Source organism: Theropithecus gelada, chromosome 1 (assembly GCF_003255815.1).
Source record: "Theropithecus gelada isolate Dixy chromosome 1, Tgel_1.0, whole genome shotgun sequence".
Lineage (NCBI taxonomy): Eukaryota > Metazoa > Chordata > Mammalia > Primates > Cercopithecidae > Theropithecus > Theropithecus gelada.
This window is the reverse complement of record NC_037668.1, coordinates 70,243,960-70,269,188: the sequence shown is the minus strand read 5'-3', so window position 1 is coordinate 70,269,188 and position 25,229 is coordinate 70,243,960. Positions and strand designations below refer to the sequence as shown.

The following is a 25,229-nucleotide window of genomic DNA, read 5'->3' as shown; positions in this document are numbered from 1 at the left end:
CCAGTTTTACCAAGGGGACAAAGGCCCAAAAGTTTTAGCTTCTTTTGAAGGATGGAAAAACCAGAACAGTAGTTCTTCTCATCTACATTTTCCAGTTCAGTCACTCTGCCAGAGTAGAAATGCAAATTATTTTTCAAGAAAGTCAACTGTTGGAGCAGCTAGCTACTAGACAAGTAGCCAACAAGAGTCTCTATTTTTTTCCCACCATATGATCCTGGTAGAAAGTTACTGCAGAGCATATACACTCAATTAGGTTACCAGGAACCACCTAAAAGAGCAAGGTAAGTACACACGGGTCTTTTGTTTTTTTTCTCAATCAACAGATCTGTTCAGCCAATTACCCTTTCTTAGTCTTCATTTATTCGTCTATAAATTAAAGACATAAGACCAGATGATGCCTAACATCTTTTCCATCTTAAGGAATTACAAATTCCTTAAGAATGAAAATAAAACAAATTGGAACTAGCCTTAACTATCCTAATTTTATCAGTTTTTAATATTTTTAAAATTTAAATATTTTATTATTTATATATTTTAATATATTTAATATAAATAAAGTATTTTATTTAATATATTTAATATAAATAAAATATTTTATTTAATATATTTAATATAAATAAAATATTTTATTTAATTATTTAAATATTTTATTGTTTAAAATTTTTAACATTTTATTTTAATAAAATAAACATTAAGTACAAATGAACTTCATAAAATACTGGTCCCAATGACAAGTTCTTTCCTACTGTGGCAATAGGGTGAAGACTACTGGCTAAGAAAATATTTGATAATCTTTGTGATCACAGTGTTCAGCTTCTGCTCAAGCCTCCGGCACTGGCCAATGTCCACTGACCAATGTCTATCTGGAGCTGTAAAAGTAATCTCTTCTTAAATATTTGATGTCGTGTTCCTCTTTGGTCTTCTGAACAAATTCAGTGACTCCTTTTCCTTTCACAGATGTATCTAAATCTCCTTATAGGTATATATTTTCCCTGTTTACTGTGACTTCTCTAGTTTTCAAACTCTGTATCTGAATCCTTTCAAATATATTTTTAACTTCCTTTATTGCTCCTCTTTCTTTTTCTAAATGTATACTTGAATCACTTTTCAAATGTATATTATCAGCCTTCTGCAGTAGGATTACTTATGAGTACAAAGGCCTCCCTTCTGTGGATCTGACAATAATTTCTGGAAAGGTGTATGTAGGGAAATCTTAATTTGTATAAGAGAGAACCTGTAAAATTGAGGTATAAGAACCAAAATGTGGCTGTAGTCACTCTTTTTATTTTTCCTACAGGCAGATCCCTAGTAAAATAGCAAAAGCCATAATTAAAATAATAAAATGTCTGTCGTCTTTTCCTCACTAAAATTAAGTACTCTGTCTGCTAGGCTACATATCAGAAATGGAAAATGTGGTATATCCTACCATCCCCAATCCCATCTGGCTAGGGCAGATGTCAACAGTCAATCAGCAATTTTCCTGCTGAGCTTAGATGGAGTTTACGAACATTTTATAATAAAGAGCATCAACTGATGGATTTAGTTCAGATTTTACTTGCTATTTTGTTATTATTCAGGCCATGGTTATAATATTGCTCACACATATATATGATAACTCAAAGAGTGTACCTGGATTGTTTGCAATACAAAAGATAAATGCTTAAGGGGACGGATACCCCATTCTCCATATGTGATTTTTATGTATTGTATACCTGTATCAAAACATCTCGTGTACCCCATAAATACACATCCCTACTATGTACCTACAAAAATAAAAAAAACCATATATATGAAAGATGGTATTTAAAATGGTGCTGATACTCACAGCCAATCAGAGGAAACAAACCCAGTCAGGGTGTGTGTTTATAGCACCTACCTGGGCACCACTGTCATCTGAACTATCCCCAGAGCTCTGAGACTGAAGGAGGCTCTGATTTATACGGCTCAGCTCTTCTCTAAGCCTCACAACTTCCTCAGGCTTCATGGTCAACTGCTGTTCTTTTTCTTCATCTTTCATATCTCGATTCTGTTGTGAGCCCTCCTCCTTCTGCCCCTCTCTTGGAAAACTGCCCTCCTTTACTGACTCCTCTGGAATTTCCTTCTGCTTTCTTTCTCCTAATTTGGGACTTGGTGCAAATATAAAAATACAATCTATCAAAATGCTTATTATAGTAGTAGAATTGGGAGAAAAAAAGCTACAAGTCAAGACAGTATTGCAAACAAGATTTTCAACCTGAATTCTATAGCACAGCAGTCATCTTATTCTTAAAAATAAACTTTAAAAACATAAGTCAGTCAGGCACGGTGGTTCACGCCTGTAATCCCAGCACTTTGGAAGGCCGAGATGGGCGGATCACCTGCGGTCAGGATACTGAAGACCAGCCTGGCCAACATGGTGAAACCCCATCTCTACTAAAAATACAAAAATTAGCCATGCGTGGTGGTGTACGCCTGTAGTCCTAGCTACTCAGGAGGCTGAGACATGAGAATCGCTTAAGCCCAGGAAGTGCAGGTTGCAGTGAGTCAAGATTGTGCTACTGCACTCCAGCCTGGGTGACAGAGTGAGACTCTGTCTCAAAAAATAAAAAATAAAAGAAAACCCACAAATGAGTCATATTTTTTACTTACACTCAGGGAGATGACCCATCATAGGTTTTCATTTATAGCCAAACCACCAGTTTAAATGAGTTTTATGCTTTTTCAACTTTTAGTATGGCATTGAGCAGACACAGGTTATAATGATTTTAATAAGCACTGGCCACTTTGGCAGGCACTAGGGCTTCAGGAAGACATGATCTCTGTCCCAAGGAGCTTACAATTTAGTGAGAAATGAGTAGTAAGTAATACAAGGCCTGATGGATGAGTAGGCACAAGCTAAACAAATGTAAAGGGAGGAAGGAGTGTGTATGTACTTGCATGTATGTATGGATGTTGGGGAGGGTGGGTGTTGGTATAAATGAGAACATGAACAAGCAAAGGTGTTCCAAAATGATTTAATAAATAAGATATGTAAAACCCCGAAGTAAAAGAGAGAAGGTGCTTTAGAAAGATTATTTAGACGCCATGTGGCAGGGAAGCCGTTTGACAGACTGTTGTAATAATCCATGTAATAAATAACAATAAATAAAACTATGATGAATTCTGGAGATATTTAAAAGACAGTATTGATAAGGTTTGTCATTTATTGGATGTGGCAGGTAAGGGAGAAAAATGAATCATCATGACACCAGGATTTCTGACTTGGGCAAATGGGCAAGTGGATGGTAGACCAACATGGGGGAATGTGGCCATAGACTGACTACAGAGATGTCTGTGGTGAGGATACAGACACAGAAGAATGTGAGCAGAAACACTGGGATTGGATAAAATGAACCAGGGAGAAGGGGGAAAGTAAGAGGAGGCAGATCATCCTAGAGAGAAGCCTAAAAACTTGTAAGGAACAAGCAGAGGAGGTGAAAGCCACAGAAACCAAGAGGAGAGAATGCGCCTTCAATGGTTAGAGAGTGTAGATGACAAGGAGAATGAACACAAATATGCTGGTTTTATTTTTATTCCCTCAATCTTAAATTTTGTTTTGAGTACCTTGAAACCTAGCACAGCATGCTTCATAGATTATAGCTGGTGATCAGATTCTTCAAGAAAGCAATTTGGCAGTACAGATCAAGAGCCATGGCCGGGTGTGGTGGCTCACACCTGTAATCCCAGCACTTTGGGAGGCGAGGTGGGCAGATCGCCTGAGGTCAGGAGTTCGAGACCAGCCTGGTCAACATGGCAAAACCCTGTCTCTACTAAAAATACAAAAATTAGCCAGGTGTGGTGGTGCATACCAGTAGTCCCAGTTACTTGGGAGGCTGAGGCAGGAGAATCTCTTGGACCCAGGAGGCAGAAGTTGCAGTGAGACGAAATTGCACTACTGCACTCCAGCCTGGATGACAGAGGGAAACTCTGTCACCACACACACACACACTAAGTCATAAAAATGTTCATACTCTTTGAATAATTGCATCTGAATGAATTTACTGCAATAAAATAATTCATAAGAAGAAAAAAGATGACTACAATAATGCTCATACTAAACAGATATGAAAATGGCTAAAAGAATTAAAGATGCTTCAACTTAAAAGTGACCTCAAGAGTATTCATAAACATGAAAACTACTTATCAAAGTAAAATTGTGGCACAAAAACCAATAAACATATATGTATTCATGTGTGTATGTACATACATATATACACACTATGGGAAAATGTCTAGAAAAAGCTGGAAAGGAACAGGGAGAAAAATTGTATCTAGGGAGTGCTTTATTCCTTTTAAAATTCCTCTAATACTATAAAGAAAATAATTAAATATTTTATATTGAATTAGCAGTTTTAAAAAGACAATATATTCAAATGATGCAAAACAGTATGAGATAAAGGGTAAAATGCCTTAAAATTTTTTTATAAAACAACAATGAAAGTTTCCATCATTTATAAACCCCTTTCCGTTTCTTATATCCAGTGGAAGCTAGACACACATTAAGACTGGGAAAATGCAAATGTATACCGTGTGTGTGTGTGTGTGTGTGTGTGTGTGTGGAGTCTCACTCTGTCACCCAGGTTAGAGTGTGGTGGGGCGATTATAGCTCACTGCAGCCTTGAACTCCCAGGCTCAAACAATCCTCCTGCCTCAGCCTCCTGAGTTGCTTGGATTACAGGTGTAAGCCACTGCACCAGTAGTTTCATATTTGTTTTAAATGGAGAAAATGGACTTTTTCTTTGAAAAAGATGAAGTAGACACACTTTCCCCCTATTTTTACCATTAAGTACAACTAAAAACCCTGAACATTATATATAAAACAAACATTAAAAGACTTCAAAAGGTGGAGAGAAGAAAGCAGACCAGCTAGGGAACTCAAGACCCAAGGAATGACATGGCTGTGAGTTTCCTGGGTGTTCTTTTTGCCTCACAGATCCCTGAGTTGGAGCTGAAGAAGACAGCAACCCAGACAATGTCAACAAGCACAAGCAAAAACAACAACAACAACAACACCAACAAAAGTTGCCATCTTTAGCCAAAGCACCAGAAAAGGCCAAGGAAGAAACACAATTTTGGACAACACCTACCTACTCCAGCTGAACATCACAGAAAAAACTGTGGCTTCACCTCCACTCATGCCAGCAAAGCCCAAATTGGGAGCCTAGATTTCCACCCTCACCAGGCTGTAATAAGGGATTCCAATTCCTCGACTGGGGTGGTGTCAGAGAAGGTCAAGTAGGCACAAGGGACTTTTATCCCTGCCGGATAGTAAAGAGCTCCCCTACCCTGCAGTGTGAGGGGAGACCAGGTGGTGAGTTTGGAATTCCAACCCACGTGGAAGTGAGGAGGCACACTTCTCCCTTTCCACTGGGGTGGTGTCAGAGGAGGCCACCACCTAGCACAATAAGCCACCCCCACCCACCTGCCTTGTGGTATCAGTGGTAGCCCCGTGAAGAGAAGTCGCAAGGCATTCCTCCCCTTCTCAGCCGGGTGCTGTAAGTGGAGGCTACTGGACAACAGGAACTCCCACCCTCACCAGCTGTAATAAGGAATGCTTCCTTCTGCAATTACCTCAAAATAATTTTTAAAAATCTTTTCATTTAAAGTATATTTTTCCATTTAAAAAATGGAAAATCCATGAACTGGTCCTTTAAGTTTAATATATATGAAGGTGCTTCATTTGTCACATTAAGAAGAATGAATGACTTTATAAAGACCAGACTTAACCAGACCAATTTAATTTCCTTATAGAAGAACACAAGTGGCCTTTGTTATGTTTCCATAGTTTAAAGATAAGGTTTAAGTGTCCCTCCTCTTTGGTGGGTCCATGAGATGTGCCTGTACAGCCACATTCAGAGCACATGGCAGTCAAGGAGTTTTCCCTGACTTGGAAGGAATCAGCAGTGCTCTCCAGGATACAATTTTGGGCTAATGCCATTTTACATTTTTATTAATGGGCTGGATAAACAAATTGCATTCACATGAATCAGTTAATTAGTAAATTAAGGAGAACTAGCAACACCTGGGAATACAGGGATTTAATATTTAAGTGATATTGATTCAACAGGACAAGAATCCATGAAAATAAATGCTCCCCAAAAAGAACAGAATTTGGCTAGGTATAGTGGCTCATGCTTGTAATCCCAGCACTTCGGGAGGCCAAAGTGGGAGGATCACTTGAGCCCAAGAGTTCGAGACCAGCCTGGGCAACATAGGGAAAGCCCCATCTCTACAAAAAAATTTTAAAAATTAGCTGGGTGTGATGGTATGTGCCTATGTGCCTGTGGTCCCAGCTACTCAGGAGGCTGAGGTGGAAGGATCACTTGAGCCCAGGAGGTCGATGTTGTAGTAAGCTGTGATGGCACCACTGCACTCCAGCCTGGATGACAGAGCAAGATCCAGTCACACACACACACACACACAACAGAATTTATCCTTCAAAAGGTATAAGAGAAAATGTGTATACTTAGAAACCAAAGGAAGGCTGAACAGATTTTTTAAAAGTAATACCTAATAGTATGTATTACTTTACTATTATGTTCACATAATAACAGTATTGCATTAAAGTTGTGTGGGCAAAAGCAGACTATTAGCCAAAAAATTATATGGAGTTGAGAACATGTCCTATAGCCAGCACATCTGCATCTTAGGAACTGGAAAACCCACCATGACTCTCAAATTTTTGCTTCCTCCTGTTGCAGTTCTTGTTTTAATTGGAAGGGTTTATTACCTAGTTCTTATTGAAACACCTCCCTTCTCCCCGCTTCTGCTTTTTTACATCATTCAATACTTTTGCAATTGTCACCAGTCTTCAGCTGGTGGGAGGTATCTAGGCAGCATCCCTATCCTATTCCTTTTCTAGTAGCATACATGCATAGCAGTCTCAAACATATACAGATTCAAGAAAGAGCACAGTACAGTAGAAACCATGAGCGCTAGTCCTGTATCTTCCACCTACTATTTACGTAACCTTCCACAAGGCAGAATCACTCAGAGTCTCAATCTCTTCATTTGCAAGATGCCCTTTCCTTTCTCATAAGCTTTTTGGGATCTTTTGAAGTAAAATGTAAAAGCATTTTGAAAACCTACAAGTATAAGATATCATTAAAGTGAATTAAAGCCTAGTAGAACAGAATAGGGGTGGCTAATGATGAAACTTTGTTCCCACAGAGGAAGAAACAGATTCAGTCATTTATTTGTCAAATATATGTTGAATATCAATTATATGACAAGCACTACTCCATATACTAAGAATTCAAAAGGGTGATCAACACAGCCAGGTCTGTGCCCTCACAGAGCCTACATCTAGAGGAGGACAAAAAACAAACATGCAAACTAATAAGATAATTACAGACTATGAGAAGTCACAAACAAGGTGACATGGTAGAGTATTTGGAAAGTAGGAGTTATGATTTTCCTAGACATGGCAGTTAGGAATTACCACTCTGAGAGGCAGTTAGCCACATGAAAAGCTGGGGGAAGACTATTCTGAACAGGGGAAACTTTTAGTGCAAAGGTCCTGAAGCAGGAACGTGCTTTAAAAGTTGGAGGATCTAAAAGGCAGCAAGATGAGGAGGAGGGAGGTAGAGGCCAAGTCATGGAGGGCCTTATGGGTCATGGTAAGGGTTTAGATTTTAAGTGCAATAGGAAGCCATGGAGAGAGTTTTAAGAGAGAGAACAATATTATTCGATTTGCATTTTAAAAAGACCATTTGGTTACTCCATAGAGAATGGATTGGGAGGAGGGTATGGAAGCAGGGAGGCCAATTAGGAAGATACATAACAGTCCTGATGAGTGATATCAGTGCTATGGAGTAGGGTAATAACAGTGGAAATATAGATAGAAGTGAACAGATTCAATATTTTATGTTTTCATTGCAGAAGTGACAGAATGTGTTGGTGGAACAGATGTGGGGAAGAATCAAAGGTGACTCCTAGGTTTTGGCTTCATCAGCTGTGTGAATGGAGGGGCTATTCACTGAACAGATTGGACTGGGGAAGAAATAGTTTGGAAGAGGAGGAAAAATACATTGGTAGTCTGTGGAGGAGACAGAAAGTCAACATCATCAAGTTGAACTTGAAATTAAAATGGACTTGAACACTTATCAAACAATTCTTGATAAAAGTAGTAAGGATGCAATGAAATAGTGAATGAGAGTGTGTTGGAAAGAACAAAGCTCATGAAGGTCAAGGGAAGCCACCAGCTGTTCTGGCCCAGGCACAGGTTGAGATTAGCTGGGTTCTATAAGCTTGGGGCTGCCATCGGAATTCCAACTTTGGATTCAGTTGCAAGATAGTGCAATCATACACCCATTGTACACAGTAGGAGTAGGGGGAAAATTTCATTTATTCAAATATTTTGTGAGTACCTACTATGTGTCAGGCATTGTTCTAGACACTGGAGACATAGTCAAGAACACGAGAGGCTGGGCTTAGAAGAGTTCCTCCCACCTTACCTCTCATGTTATACATATAGAGAGATTGAGCCCTAAGCAATTTTTCAGCACCATAAAGCTCATTTTCTGAGAAAGTGACCTAGAACGCAAGTGTCCCAAGACCTTCTTGCCCTTAGGATATTTATGACTACATCCTCTCCAAAGTGGATAAAGTAGTACTTCTCATGACTCAGAGTTAGGAGTCTTGGGTCCTCATCCCAGTCCTGCGAATAACTTGCTGTGTATGTGATTGTGAATGAAATAGTCATTTCAGTTTTCTTGGTCTCAGAGACCTCATTTGTGAAAAAAGAAGATTTAGCTAAATATCAGAGGTTTTCAAACTTATTTTAGCAGTGGACCCTTTGTTAAATTAAAAATCTTACACAAAACCCAATATATGAGACATAAAAGTGGAGCTTCTCTGGGTGAAATGGGAATGGAGGGCTCAATAGTCCCACTCATCATAAATTTACTCATAATTTATGAGTAAAATAAATTTCCTCATCTTACAAGGTAATTTCTGAGGCCCCTCTGCACAATTCCTAAAGTTTTGGGAAGTAGAAGTTTGAAAACTGCTAAGTTGGAAGATCTCCTGAAGGTGCCCCCAGTTCTGAGTCTGTTACTCTATGACAACAGCACTATAAACAGAAAAACAAGACATGGCCCATTACCTTAATACCTTAAAGGAGCTTAAAATCTAGTAGAAGAAATGTACTGTAAGAATCAATCAATCAACTTGGCTTATAAGCAGCTTCTGTGTGCATGAGACCATGCTAGGTATGCTGTACCACTTGCTACTTCACTTCAGTTGAAGACTCTGGCTCATGGCTCTCTGTCACCTGCTTCACCCCAAGTCCTGCCATTATAGTGGAAGATTGCAAGCCCCATAGAGACCACCCATGGATGCCTCGGCATCGCTTCTTTCATCTCCTTCTCTCTAATTACCTTCTCATCTCTCCTATTTTGCCAACTACTTGCATGACCATATCATGAGTTGTCAGCAGCAGCAACTATTTCACTTCTGAAATATTAAAATTAAATGTTAGATTCCAGCTTTTCCTTTCTATATTACTTGGTCCCAGGGCAATCATAGTATCTGCAATTCCTTGTCTCTTTTTCTATCAGTTTTACTGATAAAAAGTCCTTTTTTTACTTGCTTCCAAATCTAACATAGAGTTTAGAGTTCATTATTTCAATCACTGTCTAAATAAAATGGTCAACTCTCTTACTCCTTTGTCCTTCCACTGCACTCATGTGGCAAAACCTCAACCCTGGATCAATCCAACTGCCTTCTGTTGACTATACTAAACTACTGAATGTTACTAAAGAATATCATCTATTCTCAAAGACAGATGTTCTCTAGCCTGTTCTCATCTTCTCTATGCTACCAAACTCTGTAGTAGTTTCCTACTGTCCAGACTCCCTAACACAGGTCTTCATGTCCCTTCATTATCAGGCCTCTGCCTGCCTCTTCATTCTCACCATCCCCTTCCCCATTTCCTCACTTCACACTCCATGCTATAGCAGCATAGAGGTCACTTTTAGGGCCTCAAACAAATCATGCTTTCTCTTGCACATGCCATATCTCCCCTGAAAATTATTCTCCCATCTTTTTGCTTGGCCCCTGATTACTCAGACTTTTTCTAAGAATATTTTTTGATTCATTACCCTGGGCCAGGGCCCATGCCTTGTGTTTCCATAGTACCCAGTACTGCCTTGTTTAACCATTTTTCTCCATCAGACTATGTGGACCATAAGGATAAGAAACTGTGTCTTATTTTGTATCCTCAGTACCTACCTACAGTGCCTGACACATAGTAAAATCACAATGTCTTGCCGAGTGTGGTTGTGTTATGGACCCATGATGAGGGGAGGCTGTGAAAAGAGGAATAGGAGACAAACAAGTAGGAAAACATTATGAGAAAAAAAGGAGAAGGAGGCAGATGGCAGATACCTAGACTTTTCAGAGTCCCAGTTATGGGAAGCAGATTGGACCAAGTCCTGGAAACAGGTGGCATCAAGGAGTTCTTAAGAGGGAAGGCCATTATCTTTCTTATGGCAAGGTTTCCCACCCCTAGATGAATTAAAGCTACATCCTTGCTCCCCAAGGCAAGTATCCCTGCCAATTACCCAAAATCACCTGGGTGGACTTTTGTCAGATTTGATTATTTATGTCAGCTCCTTCTTGAAGAACTTTCAGATTGACCATTTCATCTTCATTGCCACTTACTCAATGTAGGCAACCATCTCTTCATCTATCACACATATAGATTAATTGGTCTATCTTCCATCTCCATTTTATCTAATAAAGAGATACTAGAACAATCTTCCTCAAAAATCCTGTAAGACACTGTTCCAGTGCTCAAGAACTAGACTTTCTTTTTCCCGACAGTAAACCTAAATGCTGTGATGTGGCTGCTTGGCTCTCTGTTTTTGTGACCATTATCATACACCTTCCCCATCATCTCTCCATATGCTCTCCCACATCTCCAACTAGGTTTCATGATTGTGAATCTTAGACTCAAAGCTTACTCTAAAGTTAAAAGCAACTTTTAGGAGGGCATAATATTCAGGAACCCCAAACTGGCAAATCAATCTCCTTCTATCTTTAGAACATTTACAAACATTTAGAACATGAATTTGTCTACACCTAGACTATATTTTCTCACTTCATTGATGAATGTATCCTTTAGTATGGTATATGTCAAAATGGACATCATCGTTTCCTTTTGATTATTTAGTTCTAAACTTTTTCCCAGACAAAATTTGATTGCAACTATTAACTTAAGTGCCCAAGAAGAGTGGTGCACTTGCCAAAACCTCGTGTTTCCATGAAAGGTACTTTTGGTTAAAAAAGTAGAAGTACAGGAGCTAGAGGGCAAAATTAACAAGATAGATAGACACACAGATCGATAGAGAGACAGATAAATAAGAGAAAAGTGGTCAAAAAATTATCAAATGCAATGTTAGAGACAGCAAAAAACAAACTGTGCAGAATATAGTCATAATTATATAAAAATATACACATATATGTGTACATATACAGAAAAAAGAAAGAAAAATTAGGATGTTAACATCTTTCCTGGGTGAGAATTAACAGTTGTTATAATCTCCTTATACTTTTGCATGCTTTCTAAATCTTCTAATAAAAGGAGATATACACACACACACACACACACACACACATATATATATATATTTGTTTTTGTTTTTGTTTTTTTGAGACAGAGTTTCACTCTTGTTGCCCAGGCTGGAGTGCAATGGCACGATCTCAGCTCATCACAACCTCCACCTTCTGGGTTCAAGCGATTCTCCTGCCTCAGCCTCCCGGGTAGCTGGGATTACAGTCATGCACCACCACGCCCAGCTAATTTTGTATTTTTAGTAGAGACGGGGTTTCTCCATGTTGGTCATGCTGATCTCCAACTCTTGACCTCAGGTGATTCGCTTGCCTCGGCCTCCCAAAGTGCTGGGATTACAGGCGTGAGCCACTGCGCCAGCATATACTCGTTCTTTAAAGGCAGGAAAAAAGTTTTAAAATGTAATAATATATCAAAAGACAAACTTTTTGGAGAATGCTTATAACTAATTTTTCCACTCACATAATTTGGAAATGAATATCAAATTATTATTATTATTTTGAGACAGGGTCTGGCTCTATTGCTCAGGCTGGAGTGCCATGAGTGACACAATCATGGCTCACTACAATCTCTACCTCCCGGGCTCAAGCAATCTTTCCACCTCAGCCCCCCGAGTAGCAGGGACTACAGACACACACCATCACGCCAGGCTAATTTTTGTTTTTTGTAGAGATGGGATTTGCCATGTTGCCCAGGCTGTTCTCAAACTCCTGAGCTCAAGACATTTGCCCACCTCAGTCTCCCAAAGTGCTGGGATTACAGACTTAAGCCACTGTGCCCAGCCGAATATCAAATTCTTATAATAATCAAGCCAAATAAAATATACCCCCTCCAAATAATTAATGTGATATAGGATTTTCCCAATTTACCAGAGTTCCTCTCTCTCTTCCTTTGGGCTTTGAATTTCTATTTCCAAAACTGGTTCATTAGACTCAGGATCTTTACAGATATTTTCACTTGTAATTAAATTAGAAGGTGCAGTTTTCCCCCTGAGAGTAAAATGATTTAATTGTGCATATTCTTGTGAAAGCTTCAAGACCTGCAAAATTAAGTGAAAAGACAAATATTCTATTTTGCATACTTTTATTTATAGTTGTGAAAAAAGTATATTGATTTCATTAAATGCTTAACTATTGGCTTATATAATATCAAATGACATCCTAATTAAATTCTGATTCCAACTTAATTTAATACTTTGCAGTTGTTATATAACTTAATTGATTTTTTTAACCATAGGCATAAGGGTACGTAAATTCCCAATTTTTTTTTTTTAAAAAGGTATTTTTGGTCTCTGGGGTTGGGCTGTCAGAGTGCTGTTTAGCATTTGGTTATATCTTTTAACAAGCACAAATATGTGATCTACAGAGTTTTACACTATTACCACACATTTTTGTTTTCAAGTTTTGAATGTACTTCATTGATTCACAAAAGCAATAATATATAATAAAAAGCAATAATATATTGCTGCCAGAAAACATTAGAAAGAATATTAGATGTATCTTACAGAGGTGTCTTCTGTATCTATAAGAATATTAGATATATCTCACAGAGAAGAGCTTTCTTCCACAGTGGTTCTCAAATCACTATGATGTAAGAGCATCCACTGAAGAATTTATTAAAAATGCAGTCTTGGCCGGGTGCAGTGGCTCACACCTGTAATCCCAGCACTTTGGGAGGCTGAGGCAGGTGGATTGCTTGAGTCCAGGAGTTCAAGATCAGCCTGGGCAACATGGAAAGACGCTGTCTCTATGAAAAATTAGCTGGGCATGGTGGTGGTGTGCATCTGTAGTCCCAGCTACTCAGGAGGCTGAGATGGAAAAATGGCTTGAGCCTGGGAGGTGGAGGTTGCAATGAGTCAAGATCAGGCCACCGCACTCCAGCCTAGATGACAGAGTGAGACCCTGTCTCAAAAATAAAAATAAAAAATAAAATATTTGTTAAAGAAAATGCAATCTTATATTGTAGCCCCTACCCTGAGTGAGATTCACTATCAGTGGTCTGGGGCGAGGGAAGGGGTGGAATGGAAATCTGTACTTTAAATAAGCCTCCCATGTAACTCTGCAAGTAGATGCTTTGACAGTCACTGCCTTTTGTGATTTGGCAAATCATTTGTTCAGTCTTTTTGTTTTGTTTTGACAAACAGATTCTAAAGATTTCCTTTCCTGTGAGGTTACTCTATATCTTCATATAAAATGAAAAAACATTTCCTTCAGGGAGTAGAAAGGATGGGTGGGGAATGAGTCTAAGAAAGGAAGATGGGCTAGGTGCAGTGGCTCATGCCTGTAATCCTAGCACTTTGGGAGGCTGAGGTGGGAGGACTGCTTGAGGCCAGGCGTTTGAGTCCAGCCTAAGCAACATAGCAAGACCATGTGTCTGTACCCAAATAAACAAACAAATAGAATGGAATAAAAAATAAGAAAGGAAAATGAATCCCCATCAAAGTATTGTGCTAAGGTAGACAACAGCCTGCCTGACTCATATCCTGAGGCTGTCTGAAAATGCAAAGCTTCTACATGTTTGATTCTAAGAACACAATGGACTTAATTACAAAGATCAATTTAAGTTTACTTTAAGAGATCCCTTTGGTTTCCTATGCCTTTTCAGTTCTCTGAAGAGAAACTACAGTGTGTAAAATGGATTCTAATCTCGTAAAATCCATGTAATTTCATATGGACTATAATCTTTCTAGGGGAGAAGGTTGGTCTTGAATTAGTCAAGTTGGGAAGATATGGATAAAAGAAGAGACTACAAATAGCACATTTTAAGCATGGGAAGCAGTATGGTCAAAGGCACTGACGTAGAACAGAGTATAGAGTAATTTGGGGGAAAGTAAGAAGGATGATTTCATTGGAATAGAGGCTACAAAGTAAGGAGCTGCAGGAATAAGGCAAGATTGCAGGAGTTTGAGACCAGCCTGGCCGACATGGTGAAACCCCATCCCTACTAAAAATAGAAATCAGCCAGGTGTGGTGGTACCTGCCTGCAACCCCAGTTACTTGGATGGCTGAGGCATGAGAATCACTTGAACCTGTGAGGTGGAGATTGCAGTGAGCCAAGATCATGCCACGGCACTCCAGCCTGGAAAACTGAGTGAGAAAGAAAGAAAAGAAAGGAAGGAAAGAAGGAAGTGAGGGAGGGAGGGAAGGATGGAAGGAGGGAAAAAAGAAAAAAAGAAGGCTGGTTGCGGTGGCTCACACCTGTAATCCCAGCACTTTGGGAGGCTGAGGCAGGCAGATCATGAGGTCAGGAGTTCAAGACCAGCCTGGCCAACAGAGTGAAACCCCGTCTCTACTAAAAATACAAAAAATGAGCTGGGCGTGGTGGCAGGTGCCTGTAGTCCCAGCTACTCAGAAGGAATAAGGCAAGATTGAAGGGAGAGGTCAGATTATAAAGGAACATAAAGGACAATTTTCTTAATGAGCTTGCATTATTTTTGTAAGCAGGAAAAAATATTCCAAAATGCTACTTAATCACTAATTTTTGTGGTCATTGTAAAAAAGTAAACATTACAGATAATAAATGTTAGTCTCTTAAGAAGTAAAGAAAGGCAGCCTGGCAAAATAGGGAGACCCTGTTTTTATTAAAGAAAAATTTAAAATTAGCCAGGTATGGTGCCGGGAGACTGAGGCAGGACAATCACTTGAGGCCAGGAGCGGGAGGTGAGTTATGATCTTGCCACTGCACTCCAACCTGGGTGATGGAGAGACCTCATCTTGGAAAAAAAAAAAAAAAAAAGATATAACAGTGGAGTTTAGATTTGATGTTATAGCAAACTGAAAGCTGCTGAGGGTTTCTGAAGAGGATGGTGACACTAACACAGAGCATTTTCTAGGTATTCTGAATTCTCACATGACAAAGTAGTGTATATCTTAAGTGAGTAGAAGCTTTATTCTTTATAACAAAGAAAGTTAAAGCCATCAGACCCTCCATGACATGGATATTGTGGAACAGGACCAACTCTGTTCCAGACTTCTTCCTACCAAAATTGTATCTTAGTGATACAGCTCAGTTTAATAATCAGCCATGTTTAAGTAGCATAAGAATTAAGCTGATGGTTCCACTTTCTGATTGAGGCCTTAGGCTAGGGTAGAAAGAGCATAGGCTGAGAATTACCACGTAACTCGGCAGCAGTCTAATATCCCTGGGCCTTGGTGTTCTTATGTGTAAACTGAAAGAGTTGGCCTACATGATCATACTCCTTTCAGTTCTAAAATTCTGTATGAGTCTAGACGTTGTAACCCAAACAAAATGACAGCCTATAAAATGGGGGATTCAGCAAATACATACAACTTCTTTAGCAAGACTATCTTTAAGTCTAAAGCACTCTATATTCTGAAGAAAAACTAGAATATAATTTAAAAATCAAAGATTCAAAACAGAAACTTTCAATGAGTAAAAGTTTGATAGGAAACATAACACATAGTCTCAAAGTATCTCCCCAAAAGATATTTATGAATTGCAAAGACAAAAGTAATAACTTTGTAGTGGAGAAATCTAGCAGACAGTACCTTAACCAAATGATCCAAGTTAATATTATAAGTAATAGAAAAAAAGGTCATGTCTCCTGATAAAATACACTGAGAAGGATACAACATTATCTCTGTAGTATGGGTAATCTGAATTATATTGTGAGAAAACATCAGACAAATCCAAATTAAGAGACATTCTTCAAAATCAATGGTCTTGTTATACACTGCATGTTTGTGTTGACTCAAAGCTCATATGTTGAAAGCCTTACCCCCAATGGGATGGTGTTAGGAGGACCCACTGGCAAGTAATTAATTCACAAGGGTGCAGCCCTCAGGATGGTAGTAGTGCCCTTATGAGAAGAGACAGGAAAGAGTTTGTACTCTCTCTCTCTGCTCTTGGCTATGTGACGATACAATGAGAAGACAGCTGTCTGCAAATCAGGAAGAATGCCCTCACCAGACACTGAATATGCCATCTTGATCTTTGATTTTTCCCAGCCTCTACAACTGAAAGAAATAAGTATTTGTTGTTTAACCTACCCAGTCTATGGTATTATGTTATAGCAGCCCAAACTGACTAAGACAGTACTCTTCAAAAATATCAAAGTCATGAAAGACAAAGACAGACTGAGGAACTTTTGCAGATTGAAGGAGCTATAGAGACATGACAATTAAATGTAATGTATGATCCTGGGTTGGATCTCAGATAGGAAAAAAAGTTATTCTCTTGCAAGAGAGGGGAATAATTGGTAAAATCTGAATATGAGCTATAGATTAGATAATAGTATTGTGTCAATGTCAATTTCCTGATTTTGAGACTTGTACTGTGGTAATAGGAGATGTTATTGTTTTTAGTAAACCCACATGGAAATATTTAAGGGTAAAGGAGGTTATGTCTCCAACTTACTCTCAAAGGGTTTACAAAAAAACTATCAGTGTGTGTGTGTGTGTGTGTGTGTGTGTGTGTGTGTGTGTGTGTAGAGGGAAAGAGAGACAGTGTAAACACGATACCATGTTAACATTTGGAAGAGTGAAAGTATATGGGAATTCTTTATACTTTCATAATTTTTTCTGTGAGTCTGGTATTATTTCAACATAAAAAGTTTAAGAAAAAAGGAGACCCAGATCACCAGAAGAGCAGATTTGGATCTCTTCATTTTATATTATATTCTTCTCATTTCAGCTCATCTGTTGTTAACTTTGTCAATGATGTTTTAAAAGGCATGGTCCTTTAACTGTACAACATGATGATAACTTACCTTGCTGACAAGGTCCCACAAAAAAGGCTAGGTTGTATATTAAGCTCTACATATTTACTCTCCCAGGCAGCAGACCCTATGTTCTGGACCTTTCCCTCCCATGTCACATGCCATCTGATCTATGTCCCAATCCCTCAGCAACCTGCTCCTGATTTTCTGGGGTAACTACACACAGCTTAAATTAGGCTTTGATTTAGTTATTCACCTTACATATGACATTAAAATATGGCCTAATATATTTTAACTGCTGTATTCAAGACTTTGCTCCTTGATCTTTAGTCTAGGTCAAAAGAGTGATTGAGGAAGGGAATTTTCAGCCAGGAGGTGATAGTGATAACCTAATAGGTGGGACTCTAGAAATTATACAGGCAACCTTTCAGTCTAGTATTGGACTAGATAAGAATTCTTTGCCCTGGTCAGGTAGCCTTTTTTTTTTTTTTTCCAAGAGATGTGGTCTCATTATGCTGCCCAGGCTGAAATGCAGTGGCTATTCACAGGCACAATCATAGCACGCTACAGCTGGGCGCAAGCAATCTCCCTGGAAGCCATTTTTAAACTTAGGGAACAAGCTTGAATCAGGATATTTGAACATTTTCCTAATTCTAAGCCCAATTTTCAGTGTAACTGAGAAAGACACTTTGATCCTAAATTTTTAAATTGAAGACATTTAAATAAATATTTTACACTATAATATGTGCTCCAAAAATTAAGTTGGTGGGAAGCTGATTTAAAGTAAAAAAAATCGCAGATTAATCCTAATTGCCAAATAGTTGTTGAAGTCTGAATACTTATCCTGACGTATAGCTTGACTCATAATCCACAGTATATGGCAGTATATGGCAATTTATGCTATAAAAATAGAAGAAACTCCAATTCCCAAATCATCTGATGCTTAAAATTAATTTCCTTGTATCCTATCCTCATAAAAGCTACGTTAAATATTGAACATTTAAATACCTAACTCAGTCTCACCTTTGTTTCTAATTCAGAATTCTCTCTTCGTAACAGGTCACATGCTATTAAAAAATGGTCTCTGCTTTCTGATGCCCTTGGGAGATTGTGAACTTCATTATAAAGGCATATAAGCTCTGACTTTGATTTTTGCAATTCCTGATTAAGAAATGAAGACATTTAGTAAAACAAAATAAGACTATTTTCCCCATAAAAGATATAATACTTCTACGAATGAATCTTGAAATGGTCCTGACAAATTTTTTGTTTTAAATATTCCAACCTATCCTTCTGGCAGACCGATGCCTTTCTTAGTAGTTAAAACAAAGTTTACGTAAATCAATTAAATCAATTATTAAATCAATTAAATAAACTGAGCATTCTTAGTTTCTATCATTCACAGGTTGAAAGATTTAGTTTCTAGAGTCCTTCCTACATTAAGCAAGGCTTATATACAGGTAAATTCTTTGGCAATGCTTGCAACGACTGCCAATAGTTATATTATCTGTTTCTAAAATGTATCTTTTTAGAAGTACCATTTATAGAACAAAGTGCTATGTGGTTTACCTTTAATGTTCTGATAACCTTATAAGGGAATTGTTGAAAGTAAGGCTCAGAGATCTTAAGTGACCTGCTAAATTCACATAGCCAGGAAGTATAAAGCTGAGATTCCAAATCCATAAATCTGTCAGACTTTAAACTCTGTGGTTTTTTTAAAAAAAAATTATTTATTTATATTGATGCGGTCTCACTATGTTGCCCGGGCTAGAGTGTGGTAGCTATTCACAGGTGTGATCATGGTCCTCAACTTCTGGGCTCAAACCATCCTCCTGTCTCAGCCTCCCAAGTATCTGGGACTATAAGGGGGCCTGATGCACAGCTTAAACTCTGTGTTCCTAACTACAAATTATGCTTATTTAATTATATTCAGTGACTTAATTAACCAGGATTTTCTTTAATCCTCTGATGTTTTTTCTCTTTCTCTTTTTTTTTTCTTTTTTGAGACAGGGTCTCACTCTCACTGGAGGGCAGTGGTGCAATCACAGCTCACTGCAGCCTTCACCTCCTGGGCTCAAGTGATCCTCCCACCTCAGCCTCCTGTGTAACTGGGATTACAGACACATGCCACCACACCTGGCTAACTTAAATTTTTTTTCTTTTTTTTTTTTCTGTGGAGACAGTGTCCCACTATGTTGCCTAGGCTGGTCTCGAACTCCTAGTGATCCTCTTGCCTCAGCCTCCCAAAGTGCTGGGATTACAGATGTGAGCCACTGTGCCCAGCTTGATTTTTAGAAATATATATCCATGAGAGAAAACACTTTGGCTAAATGCAGATTTCTTTCTTTTTTTTTTTTTTTTGAGATGGAATTTCGCTCTTGTTGCCCAGGCTGGAGTGCAATGGCGTGATCTCGGCTCACTGCAACCAGGTTCAAGCGATTCTCTTGCCTCAGCCTCCGGAGTACCTGGGATTATAGGCATGCACCACCACGCCTGGCTAATTTTGTATTTTTAGCAGAGACAGGGTTTCTCTGTGTTGGTCAGGCTGGTCTCGAACTCCTGACCTCAGGTAATCCACCCACCTCGGCCTCCCAAAGTGCTGGGATTACAGGCGTGAGCCACCGTGCCCAGCCTAAATGCAGATTTTTATCAGATTTTTACACTGATGACACAGGATGTGCACTGATTGATTGGTGGAAGACTTTGGGTTGAGAGTCAGTCTGTGGTGCTCAATGAAGGGAATAGGTTATATAAAATTTACTTTAGGAGAGGAGCTGCTTGGTATTTTCCCGAAGACTTGAAGTCAAAGTGGAAGGTAAATGCTGATTAGAAAGGCTTAGACAAAAGGCAAGAAGGCAGAGGGTGGCCTCCCAAAACCACGGGAAGAGGGTAAATGATAATGATTTCCTATCTTATTTCACTGAAAATTCCTGTAGGTCATTAGGATGAGATTAGAAGCACTGCAAACTATAAACTGATTGAGTGTCACTATCCTCTAAATTACTGATTTTGACTTCTATGAACTTACTTCCAGGTCTCTTTTCAAAATATAGGCTGATTGTATCTCCTGATAGATCTTTCTAAGATGGCAGGACAAGAGGTTAAAACGAGAGAGAAGTCCATGACTCTATAAGAGAGATAAGCCCAACACTACAACAATCAAACATCTGCTAAATAAAGGACTCTTTGATTAGTGCTAGAACTCAGCTTGGAGAAACAACAGAGCTACCGCATTATTATTATAGAAACACATATTCTATAGTGCTATGGACTGAATTGTGCTCTCCCTCCCTACTCATATTGTTGAAGCCCTAATTTCCAATATGGACTGTATTTGGAGATAGATAGGGTTGATAGGGAGGTGATAAAGGTCAAATGAGGATAGAAGGGTGGGGCCTTAATCCAATAGGGTTAGTGCCTTTATAGTAAGAGGAAGAGACACCAGAGCTTGCTCACTCTGTCACGTGAGGACAGAGCAAGAAGGTAGCCATCTGCAAGCCAGGAAGAGAACCCTCACCAGGAACTGACTCGGTTGGCACCTTGATCTTGGACTTCCCATCCTCCATAACTGTGAGAAAATAAAATTCTGTTGTTTGAGCCACCTAGTCTGTGGTATTTGGTTATGGCATCCCAAGCTGAGATGTACAGTTATACTTCATTTTAAAATGATAACATGAAATCCCTAAATTAGAACTACAACAAGAAGAAAATAGCTTCCTGAATGGTAATACCTCACTTTCAGCTTTCAAGGCCTTCTCTGCAGTGTCAAGACCAGATGCCAACTGCTTCTCTCTCTCTCTCTCTTTTGACCACTCACTTTCAAACATTTCATTTTTTTCGTGGCTCATTTTCAAGATCTGTAAAAAGCATTTTACATAAATAATTTTATATATAATAGCAGTGTTTCCTACAAATTCTGATGATAATTTTCTAACTCAATAATGAAATCATTCAGGGCATTTATGAATCTAGGAAAACTAGTTTATAGCTCATAAGATACGTTTTTCTCTCCAAGCCTTAATTTACACAATAGTAAAATGTAGTAACACTTGTTCTACCTACGTTATAGCCATCATGGCAGGAATAAAATGTGATTTTGAAAGTATTTTATAAAATTTAATCACTTATCAAATATAAGGCATTATTGAAATCTTTCCAAATTATTTGAAAATAATAAAAATTGGAGTCATAATGATACCAGCTACTTTATATTGAGGACTTACCACATGTCAGAGACTATGGTAAGTATGTTAGATGCATTATTTCATTTTGTTTTTCTAGGACCCCTATGAGATTGGAATTATTGTTACATTATTTTTACAGAGGACACATGTGAGGCTTAGATATGTTACATAATTTGTCCAAGTTCACACAGTCAGCACTGGGATTCTAAGTCAAGTCTAACTTAAATCCCTTACTTTTAATATCTACTCTATTCAGCCTTGCCAAAGTGAGTTTTCTCTTATGTACAAAAACCTATTAGGAGATAAAATTAAGATCAAAATACAACTTAGGAACACAACAAAAATTCAGCCAATTTCTTTGATGATCACACTATCACCAAGCAGCAGACCCCTCTCCATTGTTTATTTTTAAAATTTTTTAAAAATTATATATATTATATATAACATATATAAGATATATATAATATATATATAATATATGTATATAAAATAGTTATGGGATTTCGCCATGTTGCCCGGGCTGTTCTCAAACTCCTGGGCTCAATCGATGCACTAGCTTCGGCCTCCCAAAGTGCTGGGATTACAGGTGTGAGCCACCGTGCCTGACCCCTCTCCATTGTAAAAGCCAACCTGTCAAATGAACTAATTGCACGTTTGGTTTGGCCAGTCAGGAAGCAGCTGAAATTGGCACATCTATACTTGGTAACTTGGGAAATGCAGAGTAGTATGTAGGAACAGCCCTCCCAGTCCTGTTCTACTGGTTTCCAACAGTGGCATCCTGAGCTAGTTACTTCACTTTTCTTAGCCTTAGTTCCTCATATTAAAAATAAAGATAATGAGGCCTGGACATATATGGGCTCCTCACTTATAGAAGATGCTCTGTAAGTGGCAGTTTATATTATTATTGGATTGTTCTGATTTTTACATTCATTCGTTAGTAAGGCAATGCCTTTAAATCATCCTTATAATTTCAACACACCAACTTATCCTAAATACATTAGTAAATGGGCTCTTTACTGATTGACTACTCCTAGCAAGGTTTTCTGTAACCATTGGTCACAATCATAGGATGTATATTCCTAGAAGTGTGCTTTCTCCTTTTGCCTATTTTCAGTCATTCTTGAGCATCCTTATGGTGTCTGCCTTACCTGTATTAGAAAATGTAACTGAAAATTATCCCTTTTTTCTTACCTCATTCAAATCTTGTACTTTGTCTCTTGATCTTTTGTACTGGTTTCTCTTCTATCTTTCTATGTTACTGATAATTCAGGCTCTAAAATGGAAGTCTTAATCTAAATAAATCACCAGTTACAAAATGTCATTTTAAAAAATACTGAAAAAGGCCGGGCGCGGTGGCTCAAGCCTGTAATCCCAGCACTTTGGGAGGCCGAGACGGGCGGATCACAAGGTCAGGAGATCGAGACCATCCTGGCTAACACAGTGAAACCCTGTCTCTACCAAAAAAAAAATACAAAAAACTAGCTGGGCGAGGTGGCGGGCGCCTGTAGTCCCAGCTACTTGGGAGGCTGAGGCAGGAGAATGGCGTAAACCCGGGAGGCGGAGCTTGCAGTGAGCTGAGATCCGGCCACTGCACTCCAGCCTGGGCGACAGAGCAAGACTCCATCTCAACAACAACAACAACAACAACAAACAAAAAACAACAAAAAAAGCTACATTTCTTAAGCATCTTCTTCTGAGGTAGTAGCCCTGAAATCGCTTCCTAGCAACAAGTTTCACCTCCTATCTGGTCTTGAATCCTTTAGAGATTTGCTTTATTATGGATTTGAGACTTTGCTGTTGTTTGGTAGCTAAGCCAAAGAGAACAAGTACTAGAAAAATACACTACAGAATCTTGATCGTTCTGAATTAATCAAACTACTAATTTACCTTTCTTATGTTTAATGTCAGTAAAACAGAAATAACAATCCCAAGCTGATGAGTTGGAAAGAACGGGGAATGCTACTAGAAAAGTGGATACTAACATCTTAGTGTAACTTTTACAATTCCTCCTGTCCAGTGGTATGGACAAAAGATGTAGTCAAGAATCATGTCAGCTTAGTAGCACTGCACAAGGAAATGGAGAAGAATAAATATTTTTTCCCAGAGTACCTTCTCCCATCAGCCACCATCTGCACTGGTGAATATTTTTTTCAAATTCACACATGACATGCTGATGCATTCAACACACAAGGCAAGAATTCATTTAAGCTCCACCCTTATGCCACCTGAGATGCTTCAGTACAAAGCAGAAGAAACATCTCAACTCTCAAATATGAACCCCCCCTCATTTTCTTTGTCTTTTCCTAGAGTAAGATTGTCATGTATTTCAATGCTATAATTTTTAAAAGATAGCTTTCCCAAAGAAGATATATTTAAAATTTACCATAATTTGTGGCACATTGAATATAGTTATGCCTTTAGGCAATTTATGTACTTAATGAGCCCAGTAACCAAAGTTTAAAGCAGAAAAACACAAGAAAGGGGCAGCAAATAATGTGAGAGATGAGCAATAGGACACAGAGATCTCTGGGTAGCTGAGGGAGCCTACCTCACCTGCCAGCCAGCAGTAAACAAAGAGGACTAATGACTTAGCATGGGTAGCCACCAACGACTCTGGAGATGGTGTAACAGCTCAGAATTTTCCACTTCCAATATTCTACTCTCTGACAGGTGGGGATCACCTACTGCTCTGAACTAAACTGTGCCTCCCTGCATAGTATGACAACGTTTATTGTCGACCCACTATGTGCTTGCATTGTGCTGCGCCCTCTCACAGGCACAGTCAGATGAAAAGACGAACGCAGGCACTGTGGAAAATAAAATACTGCCTGGGCATCACCTGTAGGTGGAGGTGGTTTATGTGCTCAGTGTTGGGCATGCTATTCCCCCATGAGTTATAATAAGTCCTCTATATAAATCTCCTCTATAAGTTGCCACAAGAGTTAGTATGGTGTAGAAAATGAGCCCTGAGGCCGGATAAACCTGGATCAGCTCCTGGCTGCAACTATCACTTTGGTCAAGTTCCCTTAAGTTCTAACAAATATGAAATGGGAATGCTTCTGCTTACTTTGGTGAGGGCTGTTTAAGATATGACAAGGTTTCTCTTCAAACAACCTAATTAATCCTTTATTCTTTAATTCTCAATACCCCCTCCACCTCTCCTTCTTCTTTCTTTCTGCTTTTACTACATGCCCAGGCATGCCACAATACCAGTGACATTATCAACACCAGCTCACATTCCTTTCCTTATTTTTTAAAAAACTGACTCTCTAACTTGCCACAGACAACCCCTTCCCTTTCTCTCCTCTCTCCCTTACATGCCCACCTTATCTAAAAAAAAGTTTAAATGTTTAGCCAATCAAGTCTAGCTTAAATTATACAGCCCAATCCTAGCCAGTGGGGAAAGAGCACAGGGACAAGATTTACGTCAAAAATAAAAATTTTCACTCTCCTTTATTCTATATGCTCTTGTAATGACCAGCCATACAGGAGGCATCCCTCTGCACAAAAATAAATTTGCTTTGCTGAAAAATCCTTTATCTAAGTGCTAATTTTCCTTACAACTCCAAGCTCTATTTCTAACAGGCTGTTATTGGGATTAAATGAGATTATGTTTGTTAGACACCTAGAACAGATCATGACACATGACAGACGCTCAGTATATTGTGGCTATTATTTTTCCTACCACATACCTAGCATTTCTTCTATTTTAAGTATATTCTCTGAGAACATGCGTAATAACAGCACTAAGATGGTCTATTTAGTGATAAGTCTG

The 25,229-nt window shown here is 38.7% G+C and overlaps 1 protein-coding gene across 2 annotated transcripts in view; it reads right to left on the bottom strand.

Annotated features, from left to right (window-relative positions):
• Positions 1-21,118, bottom strand: part of LOC112622766 (coiled-coil domain-containing protein 30) — a 117,512-nt gene extending 96,394 nt beyond the window's left edge. The window contains exons 1-5 of one of the 2 annotated variants that reach the window (XM_025382590.1): positions 21,002-21,118; positions 20,299-20,397; positions 18,294-18,431; positions 12,463-12,632; positions 1,877-2,126 (exon numbers count right to left, since the gene is read on the bottom strand). In XM_025382590.1, coding sequence (XP_025238375.1) covers positions 1,877-2,126; positions 12,463-12,632; positions 18,294-18,431; positions 20,299-20,397; positions 21,002-21,118 — 774 coding nt within the window. The remainder of the gene's footprint in view (positions 1-1,876; positions 2,127-12,462; positions 12,633-18,293; positions 18,432-20,298; positions 20,398-21,001) is intronic. The other variant, XM_025382599.1, reaches the window with a different exon arrangement.
• Positions 21,119-25,229: the final 4,111 nt, after the last annotated feature.